The 27,089-nt window shown below is 37.4% G+C and overlaps 1 protein-coding gene across 2 annotated transcripts; it reads right to left on the bottom strand.

Moving 5' to 3' along the window:
- Nucleotides 1–1,769: 1,769 nt before the first annotated feature.
- WTAP (Wilms tumor 1 associated protein) lies at nt 1,770–27,089 on the bottom strand. 2 transcript variants are annotated; one of them, XR_001874558.1, is made up of 9 exons: nt 27,001–27,065; nt 22,923–22,960; nt 22,783–22,838; nt 17,445–17,503; nt 15,619–15,746; nt 9,764–9,942; nt 9,208–9,552; nt 4,868–5,022; nt 2,495–2,994 (listed from the first exon to the last, which is right to left on the bottom strand). XR_001874558.1 is itself a non-coding variant. In XM_017813694.1 (8 exons), exons 2-8 carry the CDS (start codon nt 22,950–22,952, stop codon nt 2,411–2,413), a joined length of 1,191 nt encoding a protein of 396 aa, XP_017669183.1. In that variant the 5' UTR covers nt 22,953–22,960; nt 27,001–27,089; the 3' UTR covers nt 1,770–2,410. The 2 variants fall into 2 exon arrangements, 1 of the variants encoding a protein (XP_017669183.1); XM_017813694.1 differs by lacking the exon at nt 9,208–9,552 and having other exon boundaries at nt 1,770–2,994; nt 27,001–27,089.

The raw sequence follows: 27,089 nt of genomic DNA, 5'->3' as shown, positions 1-27,089 counted from the left end.
TAAAGCACCCTCTATGCCTGCTTATTTAGAAGATACCCTCTAAGCAGGGGATATTAAGGGGAATGGCTTACCTTGCCTTAGTATTTTTCTTCAACAAGTTAAGCTGACTTCTAGTCTGAGGGTATACTTTGGGTTTTTTTAACTCTTTAGCTAAGTGTTCTTTTTTTTTACTATTTATTATGTACCACACACTGCAAGATCATGAGATTTTAAAACACAAGTGTCCTATAGTAACTGATAGATTTAAGTAGCAAGCTATCATCACCCAAAAGCTATGTATTTTTTTTAATGACCACAGATTTTCTCACAGGGCTTTTACCATCTGATCAGATAAAGCCATTATTATAATAATAGCCTTTAAAGCTTCTTACAAATATTATATTCTACATGTACAGGATCCAGAAGGTACATATATACATGCTACAGATAAGAAAAGAATATGATACTAAGATCAAATACAAATCACCACCAGATTTCTGTGAACTAGAAATTACTTTGGGTGCCAGATGCCAGTACCATTTTGTGTAGATACCTGTCATTTCCCTTTCATGCATTCAACTATTAACTGCTGTTTTTCAGGCAACAAGGGCTGAAGTAGCATTCAAAAAGCAACCAGGTATCACCAATGGATTTACACTTCCAGTGACAACTACTATGTGGTTTTAAAACACTGACATGAATGCTGTGAAATTAAAATAGAAGTGGTACATGGACTAGCATGTCGCTAACACAGACAACAGTAGCTGGTAACATTTTAATTACATCCACTTGTTGTGGAGAATATTACAGCAGATACTAATTGTCACATGCCACTTAAAAATGCTACCACAGAATCCCTTCTATAACCTAGGAATTTATTGCAACTGTAAATTTAAACGATTTCAAGTATGCTCTAGAACTCTGGAGAAATACTGTTTTCAAACAAGTCTGTTTCCACATTGAACTGCAAAGCAATAAGCTAATTCCTATTATTTTAGTGGCTACATATGTAATAATTTTATTAGTTATCTGACAACTACAAGATTCCCAAGTAGAAAAATGCTGAAACTGGACTTAAGTCTACCCTAAGACATACAGCTAACTTCTGTCTTACCTTTGAACAGTCCTTTAAAAGCCAGTGCTTTTTCATCTCCTTGCTTATGTCAAGCCTGCGCAATGGATGCTTTAGGTGAGACACAGTGTGCGCGGAACTGAACCCACCCTTTAATCCTGAGGTTCATCTGCCTTGCTTATGTGCTACCATCAGTAAACTAGTAGATAGAAAATAACCACTAGAAATCCAGGTTCTGACAAATTCATAGCTCATTGCTACTGAACAATAAAGATATGCTTAATTAAAGGTAATTCTTACATTCTCTGCATGCTAAGAAATCAGTTTCCTTAGACAGGCATTTCAAAACAAGAGAAGTTATATCTGGTTTAAAAGTCTGAATAACTAACATGTTAATTTTTTGTACTTTAATTTGTATATTTACCTGTTAGATACTTCTAGATTTTGTTGGGTTTTTTTAATCCTTAATAAACACAGGTTCCAACTCATAAGGTTTACTTTTATTAGCATTCTCCTTTCCCCCACTCCCTTTTTCTGCCAGTAAGGACAAGCACTATCAAGCTGTCCTGAAATTAGTATTATTGCACACCTGTAACTTCGTGTATTTGGCATATGCTGTATGAGACCAGATTGACACAGAAACAAATTTTAAAAAAAAGTACTATAAATACACTGCATACAAATAAGACATGTAAGCCAATGCAGAACAATGCAGAAATTACATTATTAAAAGTTTTTATTTAGGTTTGGTCAGTACAGGTAAGATAATATTGGAGTCACAGAGCAATATGCATCAACAGGATACAACAGTTCTTAAAAACTGAGTAACTATGCACACAATTAATAAACATTCGGTCACCTAAGGAGAAAATGCACAGATGTATGGTGGGAAAAACTGTAATTAACACTGAAACTACTACAGGACTCCTTCAGTAAGTCCTTCTTTTTAGTGATAAAACTACTGTACTGGGCAAACTTGGCAGTCATAAACCCACAGCTATTATGACAAATCTTGAAGGTGGTGTAAGTATAACAGTATGAGTAAGAATGCCCTTACACAGCACAGGTTCTAGATATACACAGATTTGTACAGACATCATTTATGTTATACTTTATGGAAATAATTTCCATTTCAACTTCACATTAACTCATATAAAAATAACTTGAGCTACACAAACGTCCTTTTAGCAACATTCAACGTAATTAACTGTTAAAATTTCCAAAGTGGCAGAGGTATTGAAGCAAAAAGAAACCCACAAAAAGGCAAAATTGTGACAAGTATGCACTAATTTAAACGGCTTCTGGACAGTATCCTCTCCCAGTTTCAATGACACTGTATAAAAATTCTGCAGAAAAATGTTACAAAACTGAACCCTGCACATTTACACTGGAGTCCAAACCATTCTGGACATGACGAGAACCCACAGTTCTGTTACCTTTCATGCTCACTGTTTTCTCCTCTTGAGGATCATGATTGGAGTCTGTGTCATTTGAGTGGTGAGTGAGAGAGTTTTCACTGCCAGTGGGAGAGTCTACACTTTCATACCCAGTACTGAGTTGGTTTATGTAGCTACCACTTCCTCTACCAGTTCTATCTTCAGAGTGGTTGGACAGCTTATTACCATTCCCTGGAGAAGCTGTGAAGTCATCTTCTGTGCCGCTACCCTCCCTATAAAATCCAGGCCCAGACGTCCGCTGATGGGAGGAGCTACCATTGCTTGGTCCGTTTGCCAGGCGGCTGCAGTCTTTACCCACAGCCTCTCCCTGGTCTGTAGGCTCAGAAGATGGAGTCCTGCTGGTACCTGGGTTGGCGACCTGGGACTGTTGCTGCTGATACTGTGACAACTGCTGGCGAGTCTCCTTCAACTGCTGCTGAAGAACTAGAATGGTACTCTGCATACCCTCTACCTCCTCATCAAGTTGGATGATGAAGTCATTCAATTCTATGTAAAGAAAACACATTTGTTGCAAACACTTAATAGCCCATATATAGACAAGAAATTAAAATCCCATAACTCAACACTTTATGCTGAAATTTTTCAATAAACTATTTTTCAGCCATCAAGTATGCACTGGTTTTGATACACTGCCTCTGAAGGAGAAAATGCTTACTTGTCATATCTACTTACTTTCTATACTGCTATTCAAAATACATGAGAAAAAATTAATTTCTGGGTAAGAAGACATATGGAAAAAAAGCTCAATTCCAATAATTAATATTTCACAAATAGATCTTAGTGTGTCTACTCTTACCCAAGTATAAAACCTTAGTGGAAATACTGTAAAAGAAGGACCATGGACCATATCCAGATATAACAGATCTGAATAACTGCATATTATTTGCAAATAATTGCAAAAGCTTATTCAGTAACAAAAAAAAACTTTCCGTCATATTTAAAGGAAGTTTCAGCTCTTACTCTGTTTAAGCCTTTAAATCCTTCAAGACAAGGCACAAAAAGGCTTTCTTACCAACTAGGCTGTTAAATATTAAAACACCCAGTGGAATTAATTATGTACCAGAAAACAGTTTTTATAATTAGGACTCCATTCTGGAGCAAAATGAATCTGACCTCAAAACAGTGCAAGAAACACTAATTTCCTCAGTCTTCCATTCAACTGCACCATCAATTCGACAGAGCAAATAAAGTGTAAACTGCTTAATATTGTAAAAATTCGTAAAATTAAGGTGACCTTGCTGCTATGGAAAACAATCATTAGGAAAACTGTTATTGCAGGATTACTGTCATCTTGCCTCATACAGGGAAGAGGCAATAGGGGCTAAAGAACACTTCTCAGTTCTACAGACTACTGCATTCAAGAGAAGAATTCCTTAAAGAATGGCTATACTTGCTTCAATTACATACGTGATAAATTCTGTTGAAGTACATTATCAAAATAGTAGTTACAAAGCAAAAGGGTAACTATTCAAACAAAATGACATTATAGAATCATTTACCTTATTGATTCTAGTTATTTTATAGTACTACTTTGTCAAAAATATGAAAATATGATCGGGGGAAGAAATATCCTTTTACAGGATATCTCAGACTTACATCTGATGTCAAACCAAGTCTATGCTATTTTACAGATTTCAGATGTAAAACAAGCAAAGATATTCAGGTTTATGTGATGTCTAAACAGGTCGTATCTTAAAACTTCACATAACCTACTTTAACATTCTATTAAGAACCACCGATCCTATGCAGAACTCAAGACTGAGGACTTTTCAAACTTGCATTTTCCCCTCCATTTAATTTATACAAGAGGTCAGAGTTGAAAGGCAATTTCAATTTAGATTTACAGTGTTGTAAAATTTGGACTGTGAACACAATGAGTTATTTTCATTCATCTAAGTTACCTAAGGAAAAAAAAAAATCTATTTTTCATATTCTTTGGCATTGTTAGAAAGTTGTTGATTTTTTAAAATAAATTCAAAATGAATCAGAGTTAACAAGAAGCTTTCTGTTCTCAGTGCATGCTTAGGCTTTGTGTATTGTTAACAGCTTTCATCCTGCCAATTCACCAATAATGCGTGCAGTCTAAACACTTCCTATTAAATAGCAAGACCTAAAGTACAAAAATCTCAATTTCAAAGGCTGCATTACTGGACTGCAAATCCCACCAGTTCCCCCAAAGTTAAGCATTTTGTTTGTTTGCTTTTAATTAAGACTACCAGTGAAGACTTACAGTTGTCCTATTTTACTTGATATTGTCCTTTCATTCTGGCAAAGATGGTTTTACATGATGTGTATAATCAAGAAATTAAACTAGCAGAAGTGCAAGGCAACTTCCGTTTTCTTTAAAAAAATCCCTTACCATCCTGACTGCTTTTAAGTTCCTCACTATATTTCTTCTGTAAAGCCAACTCTGCCTCAAGCTGTGCAATACGTCCTTGGGACAGCTGCCTTCCAAGCTCTTGATTCTCCTGGATAAGCATTCGACACTTCGCCATTAACTTTTTCCCTGTTTGGCTGCAAAGGAAAGAGCCATCTATCACAAAATGAATACAAAACCTTCAGTAATCTTCCTCAATCACAATTACAGACAAAAAGGAGATGCAATTTCTGCATGTCACAATTCAAGGAACATTATGCCTCAACATAATTGTCATAGCAGAAAGTCTCTCTATAGTTACCACATGCTGTTCCAACGCCAGTAGATCTTCTGCCGCTGTCCCATAAAGTGGAAGGCAAGTTTTATTACTGAAAATATGAATAAGCATATTGTTCTTTGATACCAACATCTGGATTATCAGTATGCACAATCTTGCATGTGCCAATTCTCAACAGACCTAAATATTTGATTAAAGATGTGCTTTGCAATTCAAAAGATCAAGTACTGCATAGAAACTACATAAGCAAAAACCTTCCCCATTTATTGTACTAGTAAAATTGAATAATTAAATTTGGATGAAGAAAAAGTTGCTTGGGGGAAATGATAAATCCCATGTTAATTTTTCATAGTGACATCCAATTTTCTTTAAGAAGCTTAAGCATTCTTTAAAATGCTGTCCAGGTACTCTTATTTAAAAAATGAGATGTCCATTTTTCAACTCAACTTATATGTTTGACAGCCACATGCATAGTTTGTTTCATGACTTCTACAGTCAGTATTTCTTAAGTACATCTTGTATGGTGAGGAGTGAAAATGTAGATAAACACTGGCAGGACATTTAAGGAAGGAGTATATTACTTATCTACTTCCTTTAGACTGACAGATTTCACTAATAATTAATGATCATTAGGATGTTCAGTTTCTGAAAGAAGTGAGAAAAGCAGGAAAATTATTTTCAACTGACAAGATTTTTTTTTTACTAAATTGGTAACATTACACATCTTTAATCTTCATGATAAAAATCACATTGTAAAGCATTATAGGAAGTAGTATGCAAATTAATATATAGGCAATACAGCTGACTCCATAAAAGAAAAAAATTTAAGTCCTTTAGGACTCTTGGTCTGCCAAGTCAGGATAGCATCCTCAAACAGTTTTCCTTTTAATAGGCTCAGCACCATAATTAAGCTGTCCTCTTTTCTATAGAAATGTAACCTCTGCCAAAAAACCACCCAAACTTGAACAGGTTTATTGTGAATTCAATGGCAAGACTTGCATTACTTTTCAAGACCAAGAAGGTCATTTAGCTTTTTGTTTGTTTGCTTTTAAACAAGAGACAAGTATTGAAAAAAAAATGAGGATTAAAAAAGTAGAACAGGAAACTTCTGCTACAATCACAGCCACAGTTCTCTCCTGCAACCAAAATATCCAACCAAAAAACCTTAAAACAATTTCCTTATCAACTACCTTTTGAGCATTCAAGCCTTAGACAAATTTTAAGCTCTGCCAACTATGCCCCATTTAACATTTTCCGACTGACTTTCCCAAATCTTTCAGATGGGCTGCTCCAGAAGGAATCTGGCTGTGTAAAGTCCTGGAGGCCTGAAACTGCTAAAGGCAGCAGCCTGTTTTCTTTCTTGATGTGATGTCCAATGCCAGGTCCTTGAAGTTTAAATTGTGCTGACCTAATACAGTCCAAGTCGCACACTTAAGATGCAAGTTTCCTTAGAGATGTTCATTCTGTGTAAAGCAGGACCACTTAGGAGATAACCAATGTGACAGATCCCAAAAGTTATTAGGCAGACGTGATTTTTAGCCATTTGCAAATTCCTGTTACTGTATTCATCATCACTAGAAGTAGAAAAAGTTTACAATGCTTAAATCATTTAATGCTTTTCACAAACCAACGCCAACTGTAGAATTAGCAAGTACCGGTTTCCTTGGAATTGGGACAATTTTAGAATCCCATTAATTTCTTCATGTTAACTCCTGCCAAAATGTAAAATATTTATTACCTGTATAAAAATTTGCATAGTTACCTATAATGCTATTTCTCCCCATCAAAATTTTTCCAGATGTTCTGAACTAGTAGGGCAGCAAATAACCTCCCCTTGCAATTTACAAAAACGACAACACATTCAAGAACACAAAATCCAGCAACTATTAAAATAAATCCTATTAGCTGTAAAACTAAGTTCAGCATTGTTTTCACAAATCCTCTTGAACATACATGCAACAAAACCTGTAAGAATGTAAGCGGTTAAATATCAGAAGACTAGAGTTTGTTGTTTACTGCAAATGACTTTTCTACTACTTTTTATTCCAAGTGTATACTGTTTAATGATGGTTGAAATGGCTTAGCATAGCCATTCCTCTGATTACATGCCCTTTCATTTTCCCCTCCAGACACCAGCAATGATTATGCTGCACAGCCTTATCTACAGTTAAGGTCCAGAACTAATTCCACTTAGGGATGCAGTTGTAACATGTTACTCACACCAAGAGCTTCAGTTAGGATCTGAATAGGACCAAAAACTAGATTAGATGCCATGATTTAAGAGAAGCTGTATTTAAGGGTGGACAATTAAAGCAATTAAGGAGGGAGGCAAGATGCAAAGAGAATGAAAAAACCTCAAAGTATTTTACATGATTATCATTTCTTTACCTTTCCAGAAAAAAAAAAAAAAAAAACAGTAAAATCTTAACCCAGTTAACAAAGACAGCCTCAATTATTTACCAGGAAATAACTAATTTTCTATATTCCAGCTACTGCATGTATGAATTACGAACATTCACACCACTGACTTAAAATTATATTATGCAAATTAGGGTATGTTGCAGCTACAGAAATAACATTTTCTTTTGATACTTTAGTTTGAAAGGAAGTGGCAAATTACTTGTCTCTCCTCAGTTGTAAACACACATTTAGAGCCTGAGGACTTAAGAAAACACCCAATCTGTACCTAAATGTATTAAATTATTTTCTGAACTCCAAGTTAAACAAGCAATCTGCATGGCATGCCTCTTTCAACACACAGTGAGCTTTACAAATGGCTTGGTAACAGGTCAACAATTTCTTAATGTAAGTCTTACCTCTGTTTTGATGCTAGATCATTAAAATCTTAGATACTGCTAGAGCAAAATCATTCCAGATGTATCACTTTTAAAAAGGTAAAATTTCTGTGTAAATTTTTCTTTTGCTGTTAAGTCATTACCCATGCAAAAAAAACCAAACCTGCATAAGTATACTTCACTTTGATCTCATATTAGTCAATGAAGCACAAACAGTTAAAGATACTTCCGAGTGAAAATTATGTAATGGCATCTTAATAAAAATCAAAACAGTTAGAATACATCACCTTCTGTGACAACTGGATGTCTTTTTTTTAACTTTAAAACTGAATTTTCTACGATCAGACTGAGTCATAAAATATTGCCAAACTGTTTTAAAAAAATCAAAACCTCAGATTCCTAAATAGAACTCTATTTCCTAAGGGAAAAAAACAAACACACAAATGCTACACCAAATCTACATTTTGCTTTACACACCTCAGACATGCACTCCCAACTGTCCCAGATTGCTACTTACAAGTAACTTGGGACAACAGAACAGAGGCATCAATAGAGTAGCAAAGACTCCTTCACTGATTCCACCAAGGAAAATGCATGCATTGAAGTTTTTTTTTTGGTTTGTTAAAATACTGACTTTGTTTTCAGAGAACGAGACAATGCAGAAATAACAACCTGTTCAACTCTCGTTCATCCCAGAAGTTTCACAATACAACAGTATAACCAGTAGTGTTCCTTGAACTATAAATTACAACTATTTCAAGGCACAATTTATATAGAAGCGCAATACAAAAAAACCCCAGATGTACAACGGAATAAAAGCATCCCACCAACACTGAAGACAGTTGCCATCATGTGCCTTCTGTATTGAGCATTTGAGATCAGTTCTTAGTATGGAAGACTGAAAAAAATCTCATTTCTGCATGAAAACATGCAGTGAAATACTTATCACAACCAGGTTTTTTTATACATGCTAGTTGTGACCAAATATATATTACTTCCAACAATTTAAAACCTGCAATTAGATGGAACGTACATTTTCGTACAATCCTAATTTTGAGGCATCCACAGCATTACCAACCATCCAGAAAACAGTTCATTATTTAGCAACAGTGACTTAAAGCTGCATCAGGTGCTAGAGAGCCCAAAGGCTAAACAGTCAAATGTGTACATATCACTGTTGTGATATCAAATAGCACTCTCGTGGCTATTCAAAATTGGTTAGCAAGTAAACTCTTTAATGCAAAATTCACCTCATCGAGTTTTGACCCAGCAGTTCAGTGAACAAGCAGGAAGTCCACAGTCTTATTGGCAAAACTGACTTACAGTGTCTCTAAGTCACTAGGCTCAAGGTTAAGAGCGAAGCATATTCCACTTCTACATTTTATGGGAATTTTACATGTTCAATTCATGATTTATGATCTCTAGGTTCTCTCTCCTCCAAACTGTCTGAAGACACAGTGTGCCACAGACTTTAGACTTCTGTTTCTCCCTCTATTTTCTTCAAATAGAACAATTTTGCAAATGTCTACATGTTCTAGAAAAGATTTTTTTCGAAGATGGCCATTTCTTCAGAACAGTCCGACGCTGTCAGGCCTCTGAAGCAAAGGGGGAGAAAAAAGCTGAAACACAAGGTTCATCTGGTAAGTTTTACATTAAGCATTACAAGCTGGACAGTATAAGAATGTGGCCTTTGCCTCAAAACGTCTGAGTCTTGGTGTGGAAACGAGTACTTGGCTGTCCCACCATAGCATTCTCGTAGTGGGACTGTCAGGGAAGTCTTGACTGGGGAGTATTTGTATTGTTTACCTATCAGGCGTAAATTTCCAGGCACTCAGTTCATTTTGGGCTTGTTCCAGTTTGTCTTTAGTCTGTTCCAGTTCACCTTTCATTTTTAGGAAAAACAAGTTGATGGCTGGGTCCACCATTGTTGATCGCAGTTGGGCAACGCTAGGCTGCTGGACTTGCTTGAGGTACTGAATCTGATTCTGCATAAAACAAGAAAAAAAGACTGTTATTCATACAATAATAAATAAAAACTGAAAGTCACTTAGATGCAAATAAAAATAGTTACTCCAAAGATAATGTCAAGGTAGCTTGCCTTCTCTCAACACTGTAACCTGAAAACTCCAAGATAAAAATTACTTTTGTGCACTTGTACCCTATCAGTGTATATGTTCACCCAATACCCCATCCCACCACCTGCCAAGCTTAACCTTCCAAGGCAGATTCCCCTCTACAGCACAGATTATTTTCTGTATGTCAATTTACATTTGTTAAAGTAATAGTTGAAGCATTAGAATGCTTCCCTTCTTTTCTATCTGCCTGCACTCTTTTGAGGGGACAAAAAGCATATGGAAAGAATTACCAGCTTAAAAGAGAGAGCTAATTTCCATTTCCGTTCAGCGAAAATTATTAAGGAACATTACAGCTAAAATTGACAAGAAATATTTTAAGCAAATAATAAAAAGGATTTTATAAACTTCTAAGTTCTTTTGCAAATGCAATAGTCGCTTATGATGCAAGATTGTGTATTTTTAAACAAAGTTACTTAGAAATATTAACAACAACTAAAACAGATTTTGGTTAGGTTTTATTCTCTTGCAACAACCATAACCCAAAAAATCCACAATTTTATATATTTAGAACCCAGAAAACTTAAAATACTCAAAATTTCAGAAGCAGTAACCACAAGGTTTTCTTTTAAATATAAAATTTATTAGTCAAAACTTGTATGTATTAAAATAGGATGAACTTGTTTTGAAACTTTCTTAAATTTTATTCCCATCACAACAGACTTCTCTTAAATTTACTAAATAGTAAATGTTTAGAACCCAGCTAATCACCAGTATCACAGCAGTCTACACAGTGTTAATCCTTACAGTTAATTTATTATGCTCCCTAAACCACACATATTTTTTCATCAGTAAGAGGTGAACAAAGTTGCACGATGTTAAATAACATTAATTGAAAGTCACATGGTTTGCCTCCTGCTTCATGCAGTCTTGCAACCAGACTTGAGAGCAACAGCATTTCCCTGACAAACAGTAAAGGGCAAGAGTGTCCCTCCACCCTTGGCTTTACTTGCAACACACAGCACAGCCAAAAGCACTGTCAGTTTAATCATTTCCTTGTATATACAGTTACTCTGTTACAGGGTCTTTACTCAGCAACAGCGAAGCACAAAAAATCCTATTTACATTGAATGTGCAGCAGCAACCTCAATCACTTCTAGATTGAGGGTAACATGTTTTAATTTATATATTGTTAAGTAGCGACAATTCTTCAATTTTATTTCAAGTAAGTGATTTCAAAGGTACTAATATAACTGAAGTATTTCCATTGACACATTATTTTGGTATCATGAAAATAAAAACATTTAGCTACTTACAAAAACTGAAATCATACTTTAAATAGACAAACTTTTATGTGCCTAAAAAGAAATATAAGGGGAATGAAGCACTGCATATAAATATTTCCAAGAAATAAAGCACTCAAGAACCCACCTGCAAACATTGCATAGAAATAGGTAGTCCAAATTAAGGCTGTTCTAACATTTCCTGGATGGCATTTTATCCCCACTGATTCTTTGCCTCACTGAATGCACAGTATGTTGCTCACTCAATAAAGATCTATTTTATTTATTGTTACTGATATATCTTTTCTATCCACTCAATTTTCTGATTCTTCCACTACTGAAGTATTTCAACAACCCGCCAATTCTTTGCATGGCTAGAGCTAGTAGAGGGTGAAACAGCTACACACAGAGACAACTTCACTGGCAATACATTTCAGAAATATAATTATGATACAGCAACACCATTCTCAGCCTGGTTTTAGACAGGAATCACTGAGGGGGGAAAAAGGCCATGTTCCCTGTCTTATGTAGGCCCAGATCCCTCCCTCTTCCACTGCCAGCCTAAGAACTATAAGACTCCTTGCACTGATAGCACACAGAATTGCTGCCACTGCTCTCATGCCAGAAATCCACTAAAACACTCAAGGACCCAGCTGATGCTGTGCCATGTCCAGCTATTTGACAGTCTCATTGGGGTCTCCCCAGCTCACACTCCTGTACCCAGCAGATGGCACTTGCCCATTTGGGTTCCACCTCAACTGTCATTCCTAAAACAGTCATGTAGAAAGAACTTACTTAAGCTGAACAACCCTTGCTCATTCCCTCCCCAGACTTAAAGACCATTTATTACTCCAGCTTTTCCAACTCAAATTTTCTCCATGTATCCACAGCTCTAACTCCAGAGTTCTCACCTGTTAAGCTTTTCACCCCTGGAGACCTAGCAACCTCCTCCCAATATGATCTGCTCCCAAAGCAAGCCCAAATCTCTTCCTCTTCTGCCTATTTCCTAATTCCATTCGTCTTCCTGCTTAGCCAGTCCAAACCTCACATTCTTGCTCCCTCTAACCACTTCCTGGTACAAGTCACCTCCCACTGATATTCCAGGTGGTAAGGGTTAGGGAACAGGACAGTTTGCCTGCAGTCAGGACCAACTTCAGGCTACAGCTGAATATACAGGAATAGTCATGTCCAACGTCAGACCCCAGGGGATGCCCACTCTAAACTTGAAATGCCTACTGACTGTTCATATTCCCAAACATGAAAGCACACACTAGTTGGTATTTTTCAAAAGCCTATCAGGTGGACAAGTAGAGATAATTTTCACAAACAGAAAAAAACCCTTGGTATCAGTTTTCTCTCTGTTCTAACCCAAGGCAGGAGAAGACAAAGTAGTCTATTTAGAGGACATCAGGCTGTGTGCGGTTTTGTTTGGGTGGATTTTTAATCTCTTTTTGTTAAGACAGACAATAACATTTTCAATCCCTCTTGTTCTCACACATTCTTGAAAACAGTTGCATCCCTTCAGCTGAAATCATCCAAAGATAGCCAGGAAGTACAAACTCTCTGACATGAAGAAGTTAACAAAACAGAACACAGGTGCCTAACAGAAATTGTAAGCAATCTAAGCAAGTACAACTATATATCCTTATAAGGAAGGAATAGGAGGATGGAAAGGACAGAAGAAGAATAAAAGCACAGAGTTGTAATCTAAACTACCAGAGTAATGACTATCTAGGTGCTACAGTCCCACTGTACCCACAGTAAGTTCCACTCATTGTTATCTGTTCCATGGAAAACCTATTTGCGTAGCAAGTATTTCCAAATGTCTATCTGTTTTTTGACCTACAATAACCGTGCAGTAAAGCCTGGAAGGGGGCTAAGGCCTTTCCCTTTCCCTTTGTCAAAAATAAAGTTATTCTATGGATTAAAAATTAGACACATCAAATAATGTCATATGGTGAATAGTTTTTGTTTATTAAATGATTTAGCAACATAGCTCAGCTTTGCATCTCATCCAACATTATTTTTCTACTGTCACTTTTCTGAAAAAATACTCTCTAGTAATACAAAGTCAAGCAGTCCTGACCATCTTGAAACTATGTGCATTTAAACTTGAAAACACCTACAAGTGACAATGTCTCAATTACTGCTTTTATGCCTCTTCTTCAAGGATGCATTTCCCTACCTCCATAAACAATGGAGATTACATTCTTGATGTTATTCATGAGTCAAGAGCTGGAAAAGTGTAAGCCATATGAGTGTGTGGGCATGTGTCTGTCTTCTGCTTCTTTTTGGTAGGTTGCTCCCCATCCTCTTGTTCTTTGTTAAAGTAACTGAAAATAAAAGCTCTTCAGAAGCTCTTCTAAACAGATGTTCTGGAAAGACTACACAGCCACAAACATCTAACCACCTAAGTGCAGTCAAAAACCCTATAGTGTTCATAATCTTGTAAAAATTCACAGCATTAAATATTTGAAGTTTTTAACTCATTATTTCAAAGACAGGAATAAAGAAAGGTAAATACAGTACATACAAATATGGTTTTGGTGAAAAACTTTTAAGTATTTATTGTTCCAGCTATACGCTCAGGAATTCAAAAGAATAAAAAAATCCCCTGTTATTACTGCTGTTCTGCATAGCAGAATTTATCAGTAAGACTAACAAGGGAAGCAGGTTCAATATAGTACTCTTACTACTAGGTAAGTGTTGCAGTATAGTACCAAAACAGATCTTCATTAGCATCCTGGGCTGCATTAGGAGGAGTGTTGCCAACAGGTCAAGGGAGATGACCCTTCCTCTCCACTCAGCACTGGTGAGATGTGGTGTATGGCGTACAGATCTGGGCTCCCCAGTACAAGAGAGACACAGACATATTAGGGTGAGGCCAGTAGAGCCTTGAGGATGATTAAGGGGTTGGAGCATGTGACATACAAGCAGAGGCTGAGAGTGTTAGGGCTGCTCAACCTGGAGAAGAGAAGGCTCAGAGAGATCTTATCAATGTGCATAAATACCTGACGGGGAAGTAAAGAAGGCAGAGCCAGCAGTGACCACCAAAAGCAATGGGCACAAACTGATACACAGGAAATTCCACTTAAACATAAGATAACACATTTTGCTGTGTCAGTCAATCAACACTGGCACAGTTCACCATGTGAGTATGATCAAGAGTTTTAGGAGATGCTCAAAACCGAATTATGCATGCTTCTTAGTAACCTGGTCCAAGTGATCCTCTTCTGAGCAGGCAGGCTAGACTAGACACCTCAGTGATTCTGGGATTAATTTTTTGCCACTGCAAAGTAAGATTTATCCCCTCTTTTTTTTATTTTTTCTGTTTTTAACACTACTTACTATGAACTAAAATGATCTTCTGGTCTTAAAAGCAGTGAAAATATTGTGTACAGAGTTAAGTGTCACACTACTACACCTGACAGCTCTGAAAATCTTCAGTGGAAAAAGCAAAGGAAGGCTTGAAAAACCAGAGGATAACTACAATACTAGTTATTGGTTTTGCACAGAGCTTGTATTTTTCATAAGAGAACTTCTGAAGAGTATGTTACAAGAACTAGCAATAAGAAGCTTTTTACAATCTTCTTTCAGGAACTGTCCAGTTCAGCAGATGAAAATGTTAAGAAGACAATCCAAACCCCAGATCAAAAGAAGATATTTTCAAGAAAGCAAAACTAAATATAGAATGAAAAGTCATAGAAAATACCCAGAAACAAGGGAGAGAGAAACAAAGATCATCAAAAAAATTTATTTAGAACAAACATTAGAAACCATGTAGCAGATCTGCCAAATTTCAAAAGAACTTCCTCTGAAAAGTCACTAACTCTTTCACCTACCTAGCCGAACAGATACAAAAGCTTATGAATACCTTGTTATCCAAATCCAGGGTAAATATCAGTCTAAAATCTCCCAAATGAAACCCAGTAAACTCAATCTTATCTTTATGCTTTAATTTGTTCCTGACTAATGACAGTCAGAAGTAACATTTTTGGTACACATGCACAGTTGATAAATGCTAGAAAAAAGTCAGCAAGGCACATGTAAGAACTAGCTTGGTTTTAAAATAAAAGTCGTTCCAATCACAACTCCTGCTGAAAATCAACTGAAAAAACTAATATTAAAAAAACCCAAGCTTTAGGAAGTGATCTATACTAATTCAATGAAAGCTTAAGTGCCCTGTCATTTCTTTAAACACAAAGTGTGATGCTACAGATACACAAAAAACACAGCACATGGATACTGTTCAAAAGCCGATATTCCTCCAACTGTCTAAACACACTTATCCTTTATAAATACTTACAGTACACTCTTGCATCTCCTGTTCCTTAGTTGCCAGCCTCATCACCAGAATATTTTCTCTTCGGGCAGACTCTTGCTGTTGCTGTTTCAACTTCTCTTCTGATTCTCTCAACCCCGTCACATCATTAGCTAATACAAGCAACAACACAAAAAGCATGTTTGATAGTATCCTCTCATAAAAATTTTTTTAAAAGACAGCTAAAAGAATCTAAAAACCAAATTCATAAGCAGAAGTAGTCACAAATAAGCATGACTGAAAAAGGCATAAATATAACAAGCATAAATAAAAATCAAAATATTACTTAATATTAGAAAAGCTTTACAACAGGAGGCTTTAAATCCATATTCTGGTCCTTCCTTAAGACTTACTCAAATTTTGAAGATGCTTCCATGTTTCTATAGGAAGTAACTTTTAAACTGCTTGTTTAACCAACTATTACTACAACTTGCAATTTGAAACTTGGGAAGTTGAAATCGCCCTGGCATGTAAAAGAAAAGGTGAGGCCAGGGTAGGGAAGGAGGGAAGTATATACTCTGGCAAAAAGCAATCTGCAGTCTGTAAAACAGTGCTGTTTGTGGGCAATCCTCAAACTCCACACTCCATGAGCAAAGAGTAAGACATTCAAGAACTTCAGGAATGGCAGTTCGGTCACAACTGAAATTCTTCTGGATCCATGAACATTTATGAAAATTTATATATTAAATATGAGAGAACACAGCACATTTCTAAACTACTCAAACAAGAACACATGCAAGCAACCCAATACCAACTGTATACATTCACTGCTACTTGTCATGCATAAAACAATGAAAAATTTGAATAATTTAGAAAAAAAATCTAATTTATCAGCTATAAATGCAAACTAAGAACATTTGCTTCATGACAATTATTTCTAAATAATTCTTTGCAGATAATTCAGTAATACTGATTACTATGGCCTGTATTGTTCCCCAAAAATCAAGAAACTGGGAACGTTGAAACAACTTATCTAAGGTAGTGTGAGATGTGAATGAAATCAACTGCTTCATTTGCTGTATCTTAGTCTCTCCAAAACTCAAACATTACGGGACCACAGTAAAAGAGGGATGTAACAACAGCAAGAATAGAGGACATGCCCTTGGACTGACAGTAAAATACCCTTTGGACTTAGTGGTACTATGTCTTTAAGTATTTAGACTGAAAAGGTGAGTGGAAAACAGTCAATACACCATCTCCAGCTGCCAACATAATTTTAAAAAGTGACTTAGGATTGGCTATTCAGTCACTCCCAGAATGTATTCACATCTTCTCATTTCAGAATAGGACGTTTTTCCTACTCTTTCAAAAGACCAAGTTTTAGCAACCGTGTAAGAACAATCAACTTTGTCTAATGAGATCAAATATTACTTGGGGACTCACTTTAGACATTTACCTCTTAAAACTATTCCCCCTGCCAATCTTACAATCCTGTAAGACTATTAAAGGCACAGACATTCATGGAGTATTTCAGCAGATAAAGTTTCCTTTATAATGGTAAAGTTCTGAAAAGATGTGTATTTATGGGGTTATGCTTTGAAGCTTATCCCTGTCCCAGCAGTCTGGATCCTAGAAAACCAGACTTTTTAGATGCTGTGATAAATCTGCAACAGAAAAGTTGATGAGAAAGTTGGGAGAGGCTGAAAACTTACAGTAGAAAAAACAGGAGCTTTTATTCTGACAAGTAACTCACATCATAGATTATTACCTCTTATTTCTAGCAATTTTAGAAAACACAGATATTACTTGAATGCTCTGCTTTATACAAACATTCAGATAACTTGTACCATTTTGAAACTTGGCCAACTTACAGTTAAGGTCTGTGTACTTGCCCTCCAGAGCTTGCACGTATGCTTCATACTGTTTCCACCTATTGCAGATATAAGCAGAAAAAAAAGTGTTTTCTGAAGCTCAGTTTATTAAATCAAGGCATCTCATTCCTAAGCTTCCAGAATATACATTGATACCATAATCAGAAAACGTCAAGAGGGAATGACACAACTGCATAAGAGGCAATTCCAGTTTTAAAAAAGGGGCTTTATATTGCGAAAATAGTTAAATCCACTTTGCATCTCAAAAGAATTAAAAGGTAGCTGTGCATTACAACACTTAAAATTGACATCTTAAAAATTACTGTAATATTTTAGACAAACATTGGGATCAAACACTAATTGTTATCTTTGTAATGTATCCAATAGGCATCTCATTCTCACAGCAGAACAATTCAAACAAAATTCTGTAACAGAAACTGTGATACAAATACAAAATTTAAGTCTGTTACCAAGTGAACAAGACAAGCAGAAGTGTATTATAATACACTAGAAATGGCAGTCTAGGTTAAGTAGTTATATTAGCTTGTTCAAATTAAGACCATTCTCTGATTATATTCATCAACCAGACCAACAGTTTAATAACTCTTTGAAGGTATGTTATTTAGGTAATTCATCCACAGTCAGAAAACATCACACTTAAAAGCACTGGTTTTGATACAAACCATTAAATCAGTAGCAAATAGTCCTCAGTGAAGTTTAGCATGAAATGCCATATGAACAAAGTTCACAGGGTAGTGGTTTGGGATTTTTTTTGTTTTGTTTTGTTTTTAAAGTAGTACTCTGCATCTAACTATGTGTGTTCCTCATGATGATACAATTCCACATTATGAAGAAAATTCATCTAACAGCTCAGCACTAAAGATTTCTGTTCCCTCCTCCCACCTACCCTTTTTCTCCCTAACACCTATTTTCTGCCAAACTCATCACAACTGCTCTATTTTAACTCTGTAATCTACACCACTATCTGAATTGAAACTGCAAAATCTAACTCTAGGTAATTTTTGACCATTTAGTGAATTCAAACAGCTCATTAAAGGCTCTAAAAAGCATCAGATCTGTAACAGCAACTGAGATCACATCACTGGAAAAAGCAAAAGGAAGCATAAGGTCTTTTCCTTCAAGCAACAACAAAATTTTGCATCTCTTCAGCTGAACATGAATACAGCATTAATTAACTCTCTTAAGTTCCCTAAAAGAGAGCAGCTGTATTTCTACTTAACCCTCTAACTTATCTCTCTGCTCTAAGACTTTTCACCATTTGACCACTAAAAGTTCTATGTTAGTTCAGAAGATTTCAATCCCCCAAAAGTAAAACTGAAAAGGTTTACTAAACACCAAAGCCAGAAAGAAGTAACAGAATTCTGCATGAAAAAAATGTAGGCAATAAAACAGCTGGTCCTCAAATACACAGGATTACTTGACTTCTAAGTTATACTTCACAGCTCAAAATCAGTAATTCTGTTAAAATTGTGACATACCCACACTCTCATAACAGGAGCGATAAAAAGAGCAAGTGAAACCTGAAACACAAGTCAAGTAGATGTGACAGACCCCTACCTAAAGGAGAACCCCCCAAATAACCACCCACAAACAAGTCACGTAGCCTATGGTAACCAAGAATGCTGGAAATAATACCTCTAAGTCACCTCTCAACAACTGCTAATATTTAGGCAAGAACCAAACTTCTGGAAAAGAAAACCCAAATGGCACTAGGTCACATAGGGATTTTAAGTCACATGCCAGCCAATTCTTCTAGAAAATGCAACTCTTCAGACATGGCTTTTTGTCAAAAACCTGGTGAAGACTTGCAGTTCAAGCAACTTCTATTGGGTCTGGCTGAGGTGGAGTTAATTTTCCCTACAGCAGCCCTCATAGCACTGTGCTTTCCATTGGTAGCTATAAAGGTTCTGGTAACACACCTGTGTTTTGGCCACTGCTGACAAGTGCTCACACATCATCAGGGCTGTTTCTCCAACACTCCCCCCTCACCAGTAGGCTGGGGATGGGCAAGATCCTCAGAGGGAACACAGCCAGACCCAAACAGATCAAAGCAATATTCCCCACATGATGTCTGCTATGGGGCAGTGTGTGTAAAGCCCTACTTCCCAGGAAGTGGCCAGACACTGCCTGCCAAGCAGAGAATCAATCTGGGTTTTTCCCTTGGCTTCCATGTGCAGCCTTTGCTTTTGCTTCACTAAACTGCTGTTATGGTGACCAACAATTTCTTTCCATCTTTTCTTGTGCCTTTCAGTGCCTTTAATAACATTTTTTTTTTTCTAAACATGGTCTTTCCAGCTTATTTCACTGACTGTTTTCCCTTGTTTACAGCAGTAGGAGAGTAAAATTCTGACCTTTGGAAAGCTGAAGTTACAAAGCTTCTGAAATTGAAGTTGTAGCTTCTGAAATTAACACCAATGAAAACAAAAAGGAAAATAAGGAACTACCATGGAACAAGTAGTTTTAAAAAAAAAAAAAAAAAGATACTGAGGATCATTGACAGTATTCTCAGTGCTCCAACCCTGTTAACTCCTAACGTTTAACTCTTACCTCCTTATTCCTTCTTCTCTGTTTAGGCTAAAAGCCAGCATTTTTCTCCAGTCAGTTTGATTTCCACTCCATACTGGCTTCTTGATCTATTTAGTAGTTCATGTCAGTAATCTGATGGTTCAATATTGCCAATCAGAAGAGCTTCAAAACTTCTACTTGGAAAGGCACTGAAGAACAAAGACAGCTGTACACGGAACTGGGAGGACAGTCTTGAATCTGATATACATTTAATGTGTCACAGTCTCACAAAAACTGGAAGGTAACTGAGCAGCATTATGTCAGTTACTTAATTCCATTCCTTCTCTAAAAATATTAAGCAGACTTTATTTGAAGCCATGGAGTCTTTTTCTTTAAGCACACATTTTTTATGCTGTTTGGGGTTCACAATAAGAAAAGCACTTGGGGGTAAGGCACACGCAGCAGCGCACCTAGACTGTTCCAAGAGTGACTGGCTCTAAGTCCATGTTGACTGAAGCTCAGTAAAAGCACTGCATTTCCTCAGAACTGCTTGTATAAATCAGGGTGCTTCAGTGTCTTTCCAACTAACCACTAGGTTAAATGATCAGGGCAATACTGATCAGATTTTTAGCTAAGCCATAGTATTTTGTTACAGCGTTCCTGGCTCTTCTTTCTCTCAGAAGCTCCTACACAGTCAAGCGAAGTAACTACTGCCTTAAAGAGGGGAAAGATGAAGATGAGCCCACAGCAACAAGTCATGAGACAAGCAGAAATTTAAGAGACCAGATCTAAAGGCTTTGTGTCGATCCTGCTCATGTTTACTCAACAAAAGTTAAAATGAGCAAATCTAAACTATGTACTTTACAGAAAAGAACAGTGAAATTAGGATTCATAGCACAGAAACTGACAAAAAAAATTAATCTTTTCCACATGTGTTTTATCACTGCAATTGTACAACGATACTGCTGCAACCTGAAAGACCAAAAGGCAATGACACATATCCATCTTAGAAAGCATCCGCCTCACCAAAGCATAGACCAAAAAACATATTCCAAATCTTAAGACAATCTAGCAGTTAACACATGCTTTTCCGTATCTCAAAGTACTTGAGACACCATTGATTAAAATATATGTATAATAGTAATAATATTTTATTCCAACCTACAAATGAAGCCAGCAGTTAGTGTAATAATTGCTATTTTTATGTGAAATCACAATTAGAGGTGAACTTGCTATAAATCCATAATATGCACCCCATACAAACATGAACAGTGTTCGTAGAACTGCTCAAAATAGGCACAGTAATAAAGTAGACACAGCCAAAACAGCATTTATATTTTCTCTTCTGGGTATAGTGAAGTTATTCTCTCTACATCCATCGACTGCCCTTTTTGAGAGTATAAGTTACTTTTTCTACACACTAAGAATATGACTCAATAGCGACATAGTTGTTATTGGCAAATTCCCTCCAGTCTCTTTGTTAACACAGGTTAGCTGCTAATATACTTTACCTCCTTAAGTGTATCCCATCACATTCTCACTTGAATATATGCTGGAAATTCATCTCTTCTACAGTTGCAACTCATCATTGCAAGTTACAGAAACTGATTACAATGGCAAGCCTTTTTTTGTTTTCACACTAATCAGTCAGAAAACAGGTGGCACAGAATCTATGCTTTGGTACTTCTGCATGAATTTTATAGCTGGAAGTAAGGGCACAGCTTTAGAGGCTTAGGAGTTCGCTATTTCCAGAGATAATCTTGAGCACAGAAACTTCTATGCAAAGGATCACAAGGCCAGAAGCACTTAATATCAAAGCAGTATTTTGCCTTACTGCTTAAATATATTATTCTTTATTGCTCAGAAGACTACATACTCAGAGGAAGCCAGAAACCAGTTTTAAACATAAGGAGCCAGATTATGTTTACTCCCTAGAAAGAACTGTCACCCCAAAAGTATCTGGCAGGATAGTTTACTCCGACAGGAGGGAGAGCAGCTGATCATCATATACACTAAGTGTTGCACATGTATCCCCAGGTTTCTAAACAATTAGTCTTTGTTCTATGAAACAGCAAAATTTACCTTGAGACCCTAATAATGCTAACAACTGACCATGTACAAAAAGCCAAGAACTAAAATTTACCAAAATGCACAAACTACTCCAGCAGACAAACAGATGACCCACACATGTCTAGTTTAGTTAGCTCCTTGTTTACAAATTAGGAAATTCAGGCATACAGACAGGAGTGGCTTGGGTCAGTTTCTTTAAGCAGGTGGTCTGTGCAACAGGATTGCCTATTACTGCTTCCATGGTGACCCTTCGCCTTCTAAAAGGCAGAAAAGATGGCCAGGTTCTTCCTTATGCAAGTTCTAGGCAATGAAAACTTAATTTTAACATTTTACTACTAATATCTGAACATGCTGAGAAGATGACTGCATGGACTAATAAAATGTAAAACATATTGTAGGAACAAGAAGTTGACATTTTTCTGATGTTGAAAATAACTTCCTATCTAGCAAGGAACGTAAGCAATCGTATCTTCTACTGTTATGAGCAAAGAAAAAAAACCCACTCCTATTCATGTATTACAAAATATCATTCAGGAATTCTGCCTCTTTGGAAAAAGGGTTCCCTCCCTAATTACAAATAAAAATATTTGAGACGAGAACTTTACAAAAGAGATGTATCATAAAATTGATAAAATAGTTTTTCAGAACAAGGATGCTAAAAAAAAACCTGAAAGTAAATTCACATATCTTCCACTAGAAGTTCACTACAACGTTAAGATGAAAACCACACTTTTTACTTTACCTTAGGATAAGCTCATCTCTAGGTAAAACCTTAAAATCTGCTTCACTAAGGCGAACCTGTGAAGCAAAAAGAAAAGCACAACTTATCAAGCTGTCATGATTACCTGGGAGGGTGAAGTCACAAGTAATTTTAAAACATACCTTCTTTGGGAGAGGTTCTTCATTCGTCATTGTGAACTCTGAAGGGAGAGGAAAAAAAAAAAGGAGTTTTATTTAGTGTAGTTCCTAGTGTACAAGAAACACCGAGCAAGTCAGAAGCTTGTACTTCCAGCCTTATTTTTTTTATTTGCACTATTAGACTACTGAAATATTTGTTCCACACAGAGCGTTCCAGAGCCAGAGTACAAACAACGTAAGTTTGCTGCTGTAATCTAGATATAAACAAGTCAAATCCATTTTCTCTAAAAGTTGACCAAAAATTTCTATTAATGCCTAAATTGCCAATCAGTAATCAATTCTTCCTATTTAACTAATCAAAACCATGCAACTTTGTATCAAACAGACATTTCATATGTGTCTACACCTATTTAACATATTTTACAAAGTAAAGGATAATCAGGGTCTGAGGAAAGCAATTTGTAGTACTACTTCAGAACCTCTTTGGGAAAAAAACGAATTATTTGTGAACATTACTACTACTGTTTATGTCAAAGCAACATGTTATTTCAAGAACTTATTCTCTTACTTTTAAGATTCTAATAAACAGGAAGTATTGTTATTTTAAAACCCATGTGAATATTTTCAGGAAAAGTAAGACATAAAGTAAATGGTTTGGATACAACATCAAATTCAATTCCCCTCGTGCATATGTAGCACAATAGGACTGCATTGTGCTAGGTTAATTATTCACACTGCCCTGAGTTACAGGACATGCTTCCTTATCTCAAAAGGATAATACTATACATAGTATTTTCTACAACTATGATATACAAAAAAATACCGAGTTTGCAAATCTTATAAGCGTAAATGTAACAACAAATGCAAGGTTTGCTAGAGGCATGTATCTTTGCATATAATATTAAGAGTCAACATGCTTGTAAAGCTGCTACAATGCACGTATACCAGAGAAAGGACATGTCAACTCCTTGGTTGTGAACACTTAAGTTCAAAGAAACAATGCTCTTAAGTAGTAAATATTTTATTTTCTCAAGGATTTTTTTACAGACTACCACGGTATTTTCACAATGATGCCCAATGAACTAATTTAACTTCTCCAAATCCTAGGACAAATCCTAAAATTGTTGGTAAGATATGCAAATACATGCCAGGGAAGTAAAGCCTCTTGAACCTACATTAACCACAGACAGCTACACAGAACCCTACCAAACAAGGCCCTGGTTAACAACAAACAAAACAACCAACACACACTCCCTTCCTGTAATAAATACTGACATTAGAACTCACGTAAAGAAAACATTTAGTAGAAGCATCTCACTTATGAATGGCAGCTTCCTGTTGCTGGGCTTAGTAACACACAGGCACTTAAAGTGCTTCCCTACACTAAGAAGTTTCCCCCGCTCCAGCCCCCTTCCCTCCCACACCTGAGAAGTTACTCAAGCATTTTACTCGAAGTTCTGGATGCAGCTCCTTATTTGAGACTGTTTTACCAAAAACATAACCTTAAGTATCAAATAAAAGCATAAGAGGCTATTGATAGAAATTGCCAGTGCCCAGCTCACGCAGAGTAACTTGAGATCACAGAGGGAACATTTGTGACCCCTGTATTTAGATTGCCTACCTCTAGGCAATTCCTAAAGTTATTTACAATCTTTAACTCCTTCATAGTTCGGAAGTAGTCTTGAAGATCTTGGCAAGTGTTAAGTTCTTGACAGAGAGAAACACGTTTTTCAGCTGTTCCACACAACTACAGCTAATACTGCTTAAACTGCGCACGGATTATGTCAGGTCATTATGTGTGTGTTCCTCAAAAAAGTACCAGAAGCACACAAATACCAAAAAAGGTGAGTTTCCGCAAAGACTTGGCTTGTGAATCCTTCTGCAGCATACAACAATTATAAAGACTTGATTACTGTCAGGACTGCAAGAAATCAGAGACTGACGCTCCATCTACAGGTAGTCTACCTCATATCTCCAGACCTCACACAAAATTCCAGCACCCCTTTCTCCACAGCAGCACCAGACCAGGCTACTCTAACCTCTGTGCCCAGCACATCATCATTTACAAAGCCATCGCTTGCTTTCAGACAAGAGCACGAAAGTGAAGACTGAAATTACTGTCCACCACGTTACAGAAGTTACTACCTTCCTGTTACCTATCATAATTCACAGTGATAGAAGTACCCACTAAAAAATAAAACACCAGCAAGAAATATTCTATAGGTTATTTTTGAAAACTTAGGTTGATAATACCTACAATTAAACACTTAGTGCTCTTTCTGTACAATTTTACCTCACTACTCTCCAGCTTTTTGGGCACCTACAGTAACTTCCCACAGGCTTACACATTTATTACTGCTATATACTGCTATCACTGTGCTCAACGTTTTTCAGAAACATTAGAAGTATCAGGCTGACTACAACAATTTTCACAGTGATTTGCCTTAGCTTTCTGTTAATAAACAGGTGAACTTACATGCTACAGACAACACTGCAACTGAAATGTTTACTCTTTGAATTTAATACAGTAACTTTTCAAGCACTGTGCATCAAGAGGTGCTTCTCATCACTCAGCTCTCTGCTAAATGAGATAATCTCTCACCTACCAAGATCAGAAATCTTGCAAGAGCGTGAAGTGCTACAATAAAAAGAACCAACATAAACAACATTCCTACATAACTGACTGGAATTAACACGATTATATTTTGTGATTTATATTATGAACAGCTTAACTGTACTTTCCTAACTAAGCACTTTCATGATTTTGCAGAAATGGTGGCTGTCACACACTACTCCTTCTGCATATCTGCTCCTGGCAACCAGCAACATAAAACCATATTCCATGCTTAAAACAGTAACACAGTAACATTGTCATGGGCACTAACAGAATTTTTAGGAAATCTCATAATGTTTTAGGCTTTTATGGCAGTTTCAATACAAAGACGTGAAATGAAGAAAGGGCATTTTAATTTTAGGAACTCTGGTAGAAGCCTGCACACCTTTTCCTACAACATCTAGAAAACATGGGATTTAAAGATTTTAAAAAAACCTAGTGAACAAAAGTAATTGAATAATATCAGGTGCGATACTTTACTAGTTATACCTAAAGTAACTGTAAGTTATTTAAACAACATGAAAAAAGACTTCCGTGGGGAAATCCCCAGGATGGGCTCCCAGCTCCCAATGTGTGTATATATATACATACCACACAGAATTCCCAGAATTATTAGGGTTGGAAGAGACCTCTAGATCATCTAGTCCAATTCTCCTGCCAAGGCAGGATCACCTAGAGCAGGTGACACAGGAACACGTCCAAGGGAGCTTTGAATGTCTCTAGAGAGGGAGACTCCATGACCACCGTGAGCAGCCTGTTCCGGTGCTCTGCCACACTCAATGTAAAGTTCTTCCTCTTGTTGAGGCGGAGCTTCTTGGTTTTTTTTAGTTTATGGTCATTGCTTCTTGTCCTGTCTCTGACAGGAGTCTGGCACCCTTCTCTTGATACCCGCCTAATAGATACTTATGTATTAATAAGATCCCTTCTCAGTCTTCTCTACACTAAACAGGCCCAGCTCCCGCAGTCTCTCCTAATAAGACAGGCGCTCTAGACCCCCTAATTATCTTCGTGGCCCTTCACAAGACCTTCTCCCTGTCTTTCCCTTTTTATGTTTAAAAAGGAAAGTTTCACAGTAATACAGACTGGCCAGCTCTCACACTCGCCTCGGCAGCCGTAGGGGTCCCCCTTTCCCCCCTCCCGTGGGGCGCAGCCGCAGGTGTCTGACAGACCCAGCTGCCACCGCCCCCCAGCGCACGCAGGGCCCGCCCCGCCGCCCTCGCTCGCCTCCAACGAGGGACGCGACAAGCATGTCTCCCGCGGCCTGGGGGCGCGGCGGCTGCCGAGGGTAGGGGCGGGAGGAGGATGCCGGCCGCGCAGCCAGGCTGGGCTCCGGGCCTCGCACAAAATGGCTCTAAATGCTCCCGCTCCTCCCCCCCGCGCTCGGGGCGAGGGACGGAAACGCCGCCGGGAGTTCGGCGCTCCAGGACCGCGGGGTGCTCGGTCTGTCCGTCCGTCCCGCCGGGGCGGAGCGCTCGCGCGGCCACTCACCTCCCGCCCGCGGCGCGGAGGCCCCGCGCCCCCCGCACGCCGCTTGCCTGGGCCGCGCTCCTCCTCACATCAAGGGGGGGGGCGAAACG

This window comes from Lepidothrix coronata, unplaced genomic scaffold (genome assembly GCF_001604755.1).
Source record: "Lepidothrix coronata isolate B3197 unplaced genomic scaffold, Lepidothrix_coronata-1.0 Scaffold42, whole genome shotgun sequence".
Lineage (NCBI taxonomy): Eukaryota > Metazoa > Chordata > Aves > Passeriformes > Pipridae > Lepidothrix > Lepidothrix coronata.
This window is presented reverse-complemented; position numbering and strand designations above follow the sequence as displayed.